The 12,839-nt window shown below is 38.6% G+C and overlaps 1 protein-coding gene across 2 annotated transcripts in view; it reads right to left on the bottom strand.

The window, feature by feature from the left end:
• Nucleotides 1-12,839, bottom strand: part of mdn1 (midasin AAA ATPase 1) — a 191,258-nt gene that overhangs the window by 121,014 nt on the left and 57,405 nt on the right. For both annotated transcript variants that reach the window (XM_061928076.2, XM_072912214.1), the window contains exons 19-26: nucleotides 12,042-12,138; nucleotides 11,845-11,958; nucleotides 9,852-9,999; nucleotides 9,615-9,722; nucleotides 9,308-9,459; nucleotides 5,303-5,481; nucleotides 5,001-5,209; nucleotides 2,139-2,285 (exon numbers count right to left, since the gene is read on the bottom strand). In XM_061928076.2, coding sequence (XP_061784060.2) covers nucleotides 2,139-2,285; nucleotides 5,001-5,209; nucleotides 5,303-5,481; nucleotides 9,308-9,459; nucleotides 9,615-9,722; nucleotides 9,852-9,999; nucleotides 11,845-11,958; nucleotides 12,042-12,138 — 1,154 coding nt within the window. The remainder of the gene's footprint in view (nucleotides 1-2,138; nucleotides 2,286-5,000; nucleotides 5,210-5,302; nucleotides 5,482-9,307; nucleotides 9,460-9,614; nucleotides 9,723-9,851; nucleotides 10,000-11,844; nucleotides 11,959-12,041; nucleotides 12,139-12,839) is intronic.

The raw sequence follows: 12,839 nt of genomic DNA, 5'->3' as shown, positions 1-12,839 counted from the left end.
GGCAGATCAAATCTGAACCTTGCTAGGAAACACAGAACACTGGGTTCCAAACTTGTGATTTACATAACTGATGCGTTCCTCAAGGCACTCCTTTAAGTTCTCTCCTTTTTTGGCAGTCACACATGTTTTTCTTATTGTGATTTATGTGTTGTTATAGCTTTTTTTGCTTCAGGTGCAGTCAGTACTGCTTGTTGCACTTATTTAGTTATACTAGTAGTGTTCCTTCAAGGTTCCATTTTAGGTCCTCTCTTTTTTATCATTTTAGCTTTAACTGGTGGCCTGCAAGTTCAGTTAAAAAAAAACTTGTGAGAGGCTACCATGTTTGCAGTGGATTAATAAAAACACTAAAGTGCTGTCATCGAGATGATCTTTGACTCGCTTCATTGCAGAACATCCTTAAAAACAGCAGAGCACTCCTGTATCGCTGACAAAATAATTAGACCAAAATCAGCTGTCTACTGTATTCATCATCATGTCTGCTGGTTTTCCACAATATACCAAATAAGACTAATAGTGAAGGAAGTCTATTCCTCTGGTCCTTAGCTTTTAATGGACATTTGGCCCCCCAAAAAATGTAGTTGAATATCCCTGGCGCACAGGTGTGTGGCTACAGAAGTAAGTTTTAACAACCATAAACCGGCCTCAAACCTTGCAGCAAGGTGAACACAACTATATGATTGCAAGTCATTACTGGAATTACAACAGGCAAGTAGTGAGGATCATATATACACAGTTTCGGCCTGCGGAGCCGTGCACCACTACGAGCCGTTTTCGAAGGAAATGGAAGCGACTATACGACAGACGCCGTTGCATGCTAGCCTGTTGACAAGGTCAAGGCTAGATTCTGATTCCATCTGTTCCATCTATCCAGCCATCCATTTTCTACCGCGTATTCCCTTTGGGGTCGCGGGGGGCGCTGGAGCCTATCTCAGTTACAATCGGGCGAAAGGCGGGGTACACCCTGGACAAGTCGCCACCTCATCACAGGACCAACACAGATAGACAGACAACATTCACACACTAGGGCCAATTTGGTGTTGCCAATCAACCTATCCCCAGGTGCATGTTTTTGAAGGTGGGAGGAAGCCGGAGTACAATAAGGTACTATCTATTTATCAATACAGCAGCATAATTCAGGCTTTATTAAAGTGTCAAAAATATTTTTTTATCGGTTGTAACTCTTTTTTTCCATGATTCGCTGATGGTCTTGTAACGTAAACCTGAGGATCTACTCTATTAGTTGAATTCTCATATCAAAGGTGCATCAAAGTACAAAGTCCCTTTATCTTGGATGGCATTATTACTATGGCTAGGGATGCACGTTATTCTTTTTTAAGATGATAACCTCTGGATTTTCTTTCCATAAACAGTACGGGTTAGCTGGCCTGAGTACAGCATTTTTTGCATTGGTTATAAGAGGTATTTTTTTCATGTTATCGGGTTTACAGTATCTGTATAAGTTCATAATTCCTAATATTGTAATATACTGTATATATATTTTTACTTAGTGCTGTAAAGCAATTTGAAAAAGTAACGATTAATTAATTAGATGTAATTCATCATCACCGTGCAATCAGCAGATTGGCGGTCATGAGCCTTCACTTTTTGGAATATTGAGCTACTCGTACGCATTCATAATATTTCTGTTGGGTCCAGTCTTTGATGTTGTCAGTCCATGTTGTTCTTGATCTAACTCAGTGATTCTCAAATGTTATCCGTCACGCTCCCCTTAGGAAGAAGAAAATAAAACACTCCATTGTGACTATAAATAGTATCATTTGTCTATAAAATTGTTGTAACGATACCTATGCATAACATTGTAAGCTTATTAACATTAAAGGAAACAACATTCCTCGTGCTAAGTGCTACATAGACTTTATCCTATTCTGATATGGCAAAAAAAAAACATGTTCCCCGAGGTCACACCTGGGGATAGGCTGATTGGCAACACTGGCTCTAGTGTGTGAATGCATATCTATGGCGACTTGTCCAGGATGTGCCCTGCCTTTCGCCCGAATGCAGGACCCCCGCGACCCGAAAAGGACAAAGCGGTAAAAAATAGATGCATGGATGGACCTCTAACTATGACATCAGGTTCCGCTACAAATATTTAAACTAAAGAAAAAACAATAACGTACCTGTAGTTCGGTCATGACTTTGACGAGTTTGGTGCAGTACGATAGAGGTATTCTGCACCTCAGATGGAGGATGGTCTCCAACTCCTGGCTTGGTAGTTCATCAAAATGCAGCTCCACAAAGCGGTTCCTGAATGCCCTGGAAAGCACCTTGAAGTACAGCAGAGTCGAAAAGTTACAATTTTGTTGGCTTCCCAAAGCAATCCCTAATCAGTATGATACAGGATTTTCATATAACCCTTGAATTATAGCCAAACAAAGAACTTTCAATCAACATGTTTGAAGTGTAATCAAAGTTGTCAGTAATTTCACTGGATTGTGTTCAAATGTCTGTATATCATCTAGCGTTGGCAATAGGCGACACGCAGACAAAAAAAATAATCCGCAGTCAATATCTGTCGAGCCAGAATATTTAGAGAACATATTTGTAAATGGCAGCGAGGCAGACAAAAACTTGTTGTCCTGAGCCAAAACCTCCAGCAACTTTGAATCGCTACAAATTTGAATTGAATCCGAAAGCTTCAACTATCGAATTGTCAATATGACACACAATATATTCGTACCACCATCATTAAGTTTTTACATAAAGCAGAAAAATAAGTAATAAATGAATAATAAGTATAAACGTTTCTTACCCAACCAAGTATTTCTCATATATTTTGACTTTTTAATTTTTACCAAGTGAAAACTGTTGTGAATTAGTTGTAAATTATGACAAACTGGTCATGTAGTAATGAATGACCACCAAATTAATGACAAATTAATTTAGGATCATCCCATTGACAGAATAAATCTACAGCTTTGGTTTCGTCTTCTTAAAACTCACTATGACACAAAAGCACAGCTATTTATCATTTATGGTACACAGTGTTGGGACTAACGCGTTACAAAGTAACGCGTTACTGTAACGCCGTTAGTTTCGGCGGTAACTAGTAATCTAACGCGTTATTTTTTTTTTATTCAGTAATTTAGTTACCGTTACTACATGATGCGTTACTGCGTTATTTTACGTTACTTTTGATGTAGTATCGCCTAGAAACAGAAGCGCTGCGGTGCCGTTCTTCTGAATCTTCCTCTGTCACAAGCCGGAGAGAAGAAAAGAGGCGCGGTCTATGTGTGTGTGGGGGGGTGGGGGGGGAGGTTTGATCCGCGGTTTGATATATGAAACAAAAAAAAAAGTTGTTGGCACGTTCAGTCCACACACAGCGTGGTCATGGCGAGCGCAATAACGGAGGAGCTTGAACGCCCAGCGCCATTGAATCGGTGTGTTTATAAGTGCAGATTCGGTTGTGCAAAACGAGGGTTTTAAACACATGCTGAACGTGCTTGAACCACGTTACGACATCCCGTCGCGCACCCACTTCAGCAATAAGATTGTGCCAGATCTTTATGAGCAGGAGAAGAAAAAAGTTGTGGATGAACTATCCCGAGCATCATCTGTTGCGCTCATGACAGACGGGTGGACGTCCAGCGGAACTATAAGCCCTCACTTCATCACAGCTGACTGGGAGATGAGAAGACACGCCCCCTCTACGAGAGTCACCTTGCGCAGGCACTGACACAAGCAGTGGAGGAATGGAAGATAAAGATATCCCAGTCACACGTGATAATGCCAAAAATCAAATAATTACAGAGAATGAGGCAGGACTGGGACCACAGATAGGTGCTTTGCACATGTAGTGAATTTGGCATCACAGAAGGGAATCTCAGTCAATAGGATGGAGCGCCTCTTTGGGAGGATCAGGAAGGTTTCTTTCTTCCACCCAAGCACAACAGCTGCTCATGTGCTTAAGACAAAGCAAGAAATGCTAAAGCTGCCTGCTCATACATGATGTCCCAACGAGGTGGAACTCCACTTATGATATGTTGGAGCAGCAGGCAGCTATATACTCTGCATTGACCCACAACACCCTGAAGACAAATGTCACCCTGTCTGATGATGATGTGAGAGTGGCAGATGAGGTCCTCTAGGTGCTTAAACCCCTCAAAAGTGTTACATCTCTACTGAGCACTGAAACTTCACCATCTGTGTCAATGATCCTGCCACTGAAAACAAGGATTCTACAATCCATGGCTCCAAGTGTGGAAGACAGCAGCATCACTCCAGATGTCAGGCTTTATTTCACTACCTATGTTTCAAGGAAGATGATGTTTCTTCTTATGTTGCACTTAAACTTGTTTTTTATTAATGGTCATTGGTCCAAGTTTAAAGAAAGGAGGAATGCCTTTTTATGTTGCACTGTTTTTCATTAATTATGTTAAAAGGAAAATAAAAATGCATGTCAAGTTGATCAACATATTGTATTATTCTCCAGTGCAATAACAGTACTGAAATGAAGGCAAAAAGGGCATTAATGGGAGCTTTAAAAAAAAAAAAGAAGAAAAAAAGAAGTAACTAAATAGTTACTTTTCACAGTAACGCATTACTTTTTGGTGTAAGTAACTGAGTTAGTAACTGAGTTACTTTTGAAATAAAGTAACTAGTAACTGTAACTAGTTACTGGTTTTCAGTAACTAACCCAACACTGATGGTACACATCGTTTATGTATTCTGTGGGATTGTTGACAAATCTCAAATGACAAATAACCCTCATTGACCTTGAACAGACGCATAGAGCCATATGCCGCTCACACTGGTGTATGAATGTGAATGAATGTTTGGTGGTGGTCGGAGAGGCCTTTGGTGCAAATTGGCAGCCATGTTTCCGTCAGCCTACCCCAACAGCTGTGGCAACAAAAGTAGCTTACCACCAATAGTGTGAATGTGGAGTGAGTGAATAGAAAAGTGCCATGAAAATCTATTCCATTATAATTATTATTATTACATACACAAAAAATTATAGTGTAACAAGATTGATAGACTACCTTTCTACCCCCATAGAGACCAGGGGGATTCTGGGTTGCAAACAACATGAATCTTGGGTGAGCCTTGATAACTTCCTGTGTTTCCGGCACAAAAAGCTCCCTGTTGTCATCTAACAGCCTGTTGAGGGCTTCTAGAACATCAGTGGGGGCCAGGTTCAACTCATCCAGGATGATCCAGTAACCTTTTCTCATGGCACTGATCAGTATGCCTGCAAGCAGAACAACAACAAAACATTTAAGTCCGAGTCTGACGATGGCAAATTTTGATATCAAACAAGCTCTTACAGCAAGAGTGTTCTTACCCTCTGTGAACACCAGTTTGCCCCGATCGTCTGATGAGTAGCATCCTATGTACTCCTGGATGTCAGTGTGCTCGTGGTTGTTGATTCTAACGCAATGGTTACCAGTCGCTGCGGCCAGCCAGCGTATAAGGCTGGTCTTCCCCACAGATGTTTCCCCCTGGATAAGCACTGGGTGAATTCTGTGAAGATAAAGCATGAGGTGAGACTACAATACTTTTGTATTGCTAGCTCGTTATGTAGTCATTTAAGATAAAAGTAAACTTTTTAATTTTGTTTTCGATAAACATTTTGTTTATTGTTTGTAAAAGTATTTTCCCTATCTTTATTCATTTGATTTTGACATGCTGAATTATTTGTTTCACTTTGGTTGGATTTTGACTGTTTTATTTGCAAGTGTGTTCCTTTTTTTTTTGTAGTGCAACACAAAATATACAGCGAAGCGTAAAATATTAATTCCCCAAAATTAATTATTAGTACAATACCATACCTGCCAACTTTTGAAATCAGAAAAACCTAGTAGCCAGGGTCCAGGGCCCACCAGGACAAAGGATTTCAAGGGATTCAGGCTTCGCCCCCCGACGCAAAATGATTATTAGCATTCAGACAGGTAAAAATGTTGCTAAAACCATCACTTTTCTATCAGTCACAGTGACTTTTCAAAACAAAAATATTACAGCAAAAATCATATGGGTTGATTGACATGTTTATTCTGTAAGCTAACTTCAATAGTTTGAAATTATTTTGACAGTTAATGCCAGTTATCCTGTCAACCTTTCACAAGACTTCAATTTGTTAATTGAAAGTATAAACAGTATAAACACTTTTTACAGTAAACAAATGGTAAAACAGTACTAAACAATTCCATAAAAAAAAAAATTGGTGTCATTATTAACTTTCTGTCCAAGCTTGTATAATCTACTGCCTTGTTCAATTGTAAAAAATATTCTGTGCCTAAAATTCACATTTCTATCACAATTATCATACTGTAAACATGGTAAGCTAACTTCATTAAAATTAATAGTCCTGTCAATAGCATGGAATTACAATTCAAATGTAGTTTTTTTGTAAGCCTTTCAAAAGAATTCAAAATATGAAAAATTTATGAAAATTAATTTAAGCCATCAGACACTTGAAAAGTGGCACATCACATCTCTAATGTAATCATTTGAACTTTTCAACAGAAATAGAACTGCAAAAATATTAAGGACATACTTCTGTATTTTGGTAGTTATGCTGTCAACATTTAACAAGATTTCTTCAACTTGGACTTGAAAGCATAAATAGTATAAACACTTTTAACAGTATAACAGTACTAAACAATTCCAATAGATAACATTGGAAGCTTTTAGCCACCTTTTTGTGGCTAAAATCCGAAAAACGTTGAAAGTTTTCCACTTGTATCGCTAGCAACGGCATTAGACTTGTGTTTTTTTGTCCCAACGTGGTCTTTTACATCGCTAATTCCTCCGTGTCCGATCGAAAAATCTTGTCTGCACAAGGTGCAATTTGCGTAGTTTTCACCCTTTTTGGAACGGATAATTATTCCCGGATAGGCTTTTGAATATTCTTCACGGAATGACTGCAGTTTTCTTTTCGGTTTAAGACTCGTTTGCGATTTTTCTCCGGCTGATTCCATGATCGTTCGCTCGTTTGGAAACAATGGCAACAGGTGCCTCGTGCTTGGCAGCGGTGCTATAAATAGCCTCGCGCATGGCATTCGGAATGGCTCGATAGGAAGTTACGGGAAGCAGTGTCGATTGTCGTTGTTACGCGATTTCGTGAATAAAACTTTAAAAAAAAATTTTTTTTAAATTAATGAGAAACCGTATTTTTTATCACTGCAATCGTAACCCGGAGTAGGTTGATGAAAACCGTACTAATTACGGGAAAACCGGAGTAGTTGGCAGGTATGCAATACAATACAATACAAATTACACTAAAATGGTGAAAGGGACACACACTCAGATTAATCTTTTAACAAGTCTGGACTGAGGTCTCAGAGACCAATATGAACAATCCACCTGATCCTTACTAATTTATTCATACCAAACAGCTGCTAACGATTGTCAATGTTTCTAGGACAAGCTAAATCTTGACAGCCAGTCAGTGATTAAATGCTTACATTAATACTACAAGTTTACTTCAATATATAGAACACACTACATCAGTGGTCACCAATCTTTTCGAGCCCAAGATCCCTGGGCAAACCAAAGCAAAATATACCTCTGCGTCAACATACTGTATAAAAACACATGCTTTTTTTAGAATATATATACCGGTACATATACAGTACCGGTATATACACATACACACACACACACACACACACATATACATATATGTATACATATATATATATATATATATATATATATACACACACACATGTATGTATACATATATACATACAGTATATACATGTATGTATATACATATATATATATACACATATATATATACACACACATGTACCCGGTATATATATATATATATATATATATATATATATATATATATATATATATATATATATATATATATATATATATATATATATATATATACATATATATATACATACACACATACATGTATATATACATACATGTATATATGTATATATATGTACAACATGTACAAACAGCTTAGAAACAATATTTAAAATAAGTACCGGTATGGTGCCAGTATGCTGTTTTTTTTTCAATAAAATACTGGAAAGGATAGAAATGTAGTTAGTCTCTTTTATCCGAATATTAATTGTTTAATCGAAGTAATAATTGACAGATCAATCGATTATCAAATTAATCGTTAGTTGCAGCCCTAATATATATATTTTTTAAATTATTTTAATGTGCTAAGGTCCAATGACAAAGGAGTCACAGGTCACAAATGGCCCCTGGGGCGCACTTAGGGCACCCCTGCTGTAGAAGCCAACTGTTTATGGCCACTATAGTTTTAGTATCGTAATATATTTGTTCATCCTATGGTTACATATAGGACGCAAGTCACATGGTTGTCTTACGTTGGCATCGGAAGTAGTAAAATCAGTTTTTTCCTGTGTGATAAAGAGGGGATAGACGGAAAATTCCTTCTTTAGCTGCTGCCTTCCTTTATCATATATTACTGTCTTTGCATGTCAATGTTTAATTTTGTATTCACAATAAACACAAAATCCGTACTTTGGAGCAATATTTACGGACTCTCGTATTTGACTTGTTAGCTTTCCGTCGCAGGCGAGCAATGATGGTCGTGGTTGAGGGAAGAGTTGTTTGATGTTGGATGCTAGAAAATATCTGATGCGTTGCAACAGTCAACTTGAATACATTGTTGCATCTCAATGATTTTTTTGCACGAGCGAGTGAAGTGCGGCCGCGGTGTCGAGAGCGGCGGGATGCAGGTTAAAGAGAGGGAGAGAGAGACAGAGGCAAAGGTGTGCTGGCGTGTTCAGGGGTTAAATGCGTGGCTGTTGGCAGGTCTATTGGTGATATTATTACTTTTTTTATTCTAAAATTTTTGCAATTGACCGGTAGCTCAACTGGTCGATTGCAATCGACAGATTGGCCACCCTTGCACTACATCAGCAAGCAACTACATTTTTTGACAAGGAAGAGACAAAAAACATACAGTAGAGTGTAAAAATGTCTTCAGCAGGAATTCATATCTAGTACAATAAAATAAGAAATCATTCAAACTTGAAAAGTTAACTCAGAGTAACCATGCTTTTGGCCCTGCCTCAAACACTTGTGACTGCCACCTACTGTTAAAATTTGACTTAAATGCAACTGTCTTTTGCGTTGCATGAACTTTAAGAGAAAAAACGGTCCTAAGGTAATCAAAACTAAAGAAAGAGATGACATTTTTAGCTCTTGATCATTTCTACTTTTACCAAGAATACATAGCATCCCTCTTGTTTGTTAATACACTAAACTGGATAATTACTGACGAATGTATTAACATGAAACTCTTAAGCAGACAGTGTCCTTTAGGTTTTACTGGTTGACATACCCTGCAGATACCACTCGAGCAAGGTCCCTTAGGTTGAGTTTGACTGAGGCTGTGAGGATGTAGCTGGGATCCACAGCTGGGTCCATCTCACCCTGAGACACCCAATAGCCCTCTGCCGCCACACATGGTCGACCTTTAGGAGCCGAAATGGGCTAAAAGAAATGTAAAATTGGAGAATAAACTTCGGATAATAACATTGTTAATCAAAATGATCTATTTCTTGATTATGTTCCTGCATTAGGTCACACAAAATATTTGTATTGTTATTCAATAAGACTGAAGAGAGACCACTTCGAGGAGGTCTTACTTGTTTGAGACACTTGGTGTTTCCTTTCAAGATGTGCTGACAAACCAGTTTCTGGACCAAGGGATGGGACTTCCTGTCTAGCTGAGTCAGAAAGCTCAGACAGAAACCCTGCAAACATAAAGTAATTTCATTGCAAAGTACATAGTGGTGCTCCAGATTGGAAAGAGTAAGAGCACGCAGAACTTACAGAAAACCACAGGAGCTGTATATTCCAATAACACATTTTCTCAAACTAACCTCATAAAGTGAGCGCTGCACGGCGTGGCACGGGTTTGCTGCCACGTACTTCAGTGCCCTGCATAGCGTGCGCAGGCTGTAGTGGGGTCTGTGACCTGTACCGTCTACAAGGTGTGAGGAAGCCTCCTTTCTTATTGTCAGGTAGAAACTGTACACACATACACAAGTGCATCAGCATCATCACATCTTAGTACCTGTCTGTTTATATTTTAGGTTGATATCATATTTTTTAGCTATGATGTTCAAACTGATAAACATTTTTTTTTTGCAAATAATCATTAACTTTGGAATTTGATGCCAGCAACACGTGACAAAGAAGTTAGGAAAGGTGGCAATAAATACTGATAAAGTTGAGGAATGCTCATCAAACACTTATTTGGAACATCCCACAGGTGTGCAGGCTAATTGGGAACAGGTGGGTGCCATGATTGGGTATAAAAACAGCTTCCCAAAAAATGCTCAGTCTTTCACAAGAAAGGATGGAACGAGGTACACCCCTTTGTCCACAACTGCATGAGCAAATAGTCAAACAGTTTAAGAACAACGTTTCTCAAAGTGCAATTACAAGAAATTTAGGGATTTCAACATCTACGGTCCATAATATCATCAAAAGGTTCAGAGAATCTGAAGAAATCATTCCACGTAAGCGGCATGGCCGGAAACCAACATTGAATGACTGTGACCATCGATCCCTCAGACGGTACTGTATCAAAAACCGACATCAATCACTAAAGGATATCACCACATGGGCTCAGGAACACTTCAGAAAACCACTGTCACTAAATTCAGTTCGTCGCTACATCTGTAAGTGCAAGTTAAAGCTCTACTATGCCAAGCGAAAGCCATTTATCAACAACATCCAGAAACGCTGCCAGCTTCTCTGGGCCCGAGATCATCTAAGATAGACTCATGCAAAGTGGAAAAGTGTTCTGTGGTCTGACAAGTCCACATTTCAAATAGTTTTTGGAACTATTCGACATCGTGTCATCCGGACCAAAGGGGAAGTGAACCATCCAGACTGTTATCGACGCAAAGTTCAAAAGCTAGCATCTGTGATGGTATGGGGGTGTATTAGTGCCCAAGGCATGGGTAACTTATACATCTGTGAAGGCACCATTAATGCTGAAAGGTACATACAGGTTTTGGAACAACATATGCTGCCATCTAAGCGCCGTCTTTTTCATGGACGCCCCTGCTTATTTCAGCAAGACAAAGCCAAGCCACATTCAGCACGTGTTACAACAGCGTGGCTTCGTAAAAAAAGAGTGCGGGTACTTTCCTGGCCCGCCCGCAGTCCAGACCTGTCTCCCATCGAAAATGTGTGGCGCATTATGAAGCGTAAAATACGACAGCGTAGACCCCGGACTGTAGAACGACTGGAGCTCTACATAAAACAAGAATGGGAAAGAATTCCACTTTCAAAGCTTCAACAATTAGTTTCCTCAGTTCCCAATCGTTTTGTTAAAAGAAAAGGTGATGTAACACAGTGGTGAACATGCCCTTTCCCAACTACTTTGGCACGTGTTGCAGCCATGAGTTAATAAGTTAATTATTATTTCCCAAAAAAAAAAAAAGTTTATGAGTTTGAACATCAAATATCTTGTCTTTGTAGTGCATTCAATTAATATGGGTTGAAAGGGATTTGCAAATCATTGGATTCCGTTTATATTTAGATCTAACACAATTTCCCAACTCATATGGAAACGGGGTTTGTACTGCACATGACACTTTTTCATACTGCCATTTTCACTAGTCACGCTATGTTAATTTAATATATTACTTTTAAAATGTGCAACTGTTCCTGTTTGGTTCACGTCATCTTGGCGTTGTGAATATAAATAATGAATTGTGACATTTGCTGTAAAATTACTTCTCGTTATTGATACGAATACGATTGTAGACAAGACTTAACTGATGTATAGGTGTAAGTTTTGTGTAAAATTAAGTTATTAGGTTTGCAGAATTCAGACAAGTGGAGAAAAAATGTTGCAACCTTATGATGCCATCAATTACACTCCTGTGAGGATTCAAGTTTTTGAGGTAGTCTGAAACCAGGATCTGCAGGTCTGCTTCATTTTCCAGCTCCTCCACATACAGCTCTGTGAACCTGCAGTGATAAAACATTAAAATGTAAGTATAGTCATATTGCAATTAAGACAACATATATGGCCAAGCATCACCATACTGTACCTGTTCCTGAGGCCCAGAGGTAGGTTTCTCTTCCCCACATCAGTAGCTGGGTTCATGCAAGCAAATAGTCTGAAGTCCAGGTGTCTAACCAGGGGAGCTAAGTCAAGACCACAAAAAAATTACAATCTCCCATGCAGTATTATTCAAATAGGGCTGCACGATTTTGGGAAAGAACCTAATTGCAATTTTTCCCTCCAAAACTACGATTTGATTTTAGATTTTTATCTTTTATACATAAAAATGCATAAACTGTGAAAATAACGAGTGAAGAAGGACATGTGACCTTTAGACTGTCAATCAACATATTCTTGTCTCAAGGTGCCACACATTAGAACAATATGCAATAATTTACTTTCAAAAATATTTGGCTTTCTGCAGACCAATTTTGTCAAAATCATGCTCTTTAACTGAGGAAATACCCGATAAACACTATACAGTGTTTATATTGTAATCATAATATATTATAATAATGCAAGTAACCATTTTTAAAGGATATAAACTTTTATTTGTCCATCCGTGTTGATGGTCTAATAATGACCATCTGATTTAAAGCTGAAAAATTCCTACAATAGGACATTTGGCTTTGTAATCATATTGTTTCCTACAAATTTTGTTACTTTGCGGCGTGTAGGGAGACGGTCTGTCCGTGCTTCCATTGTGTGTAAGCTGGCGCCCTGTTCGAGTTTCCCAACACCAAGACAAAGATTGTGAATACAGTCTTTTACTGACCATAAGGCGCACTGCCGATGAATGGTCTATTTTTGATATGTTTTCATATATAAGGCGCATTAAAGGAGT

The sequence above is a fragment of the Nerophis lumbriciformis genome, linkage group LG34 (assembly GCF_033978685.3).
Source record: "Nerophis lumbriciformis linkage group LG34, RoL_Nlum_v2.1, whole genome shotgun sequence".
NCBI classification, from domain to species: Eukaryota; Metazoa; Chordata; class Actinopteri; order Syngnathiformes; family Syngnathidae; genus Nerophis; species Nerophis lumbriciformis.
This window is presented reverse-complemented; position numbering and strand designations above follow the sequence as displayed.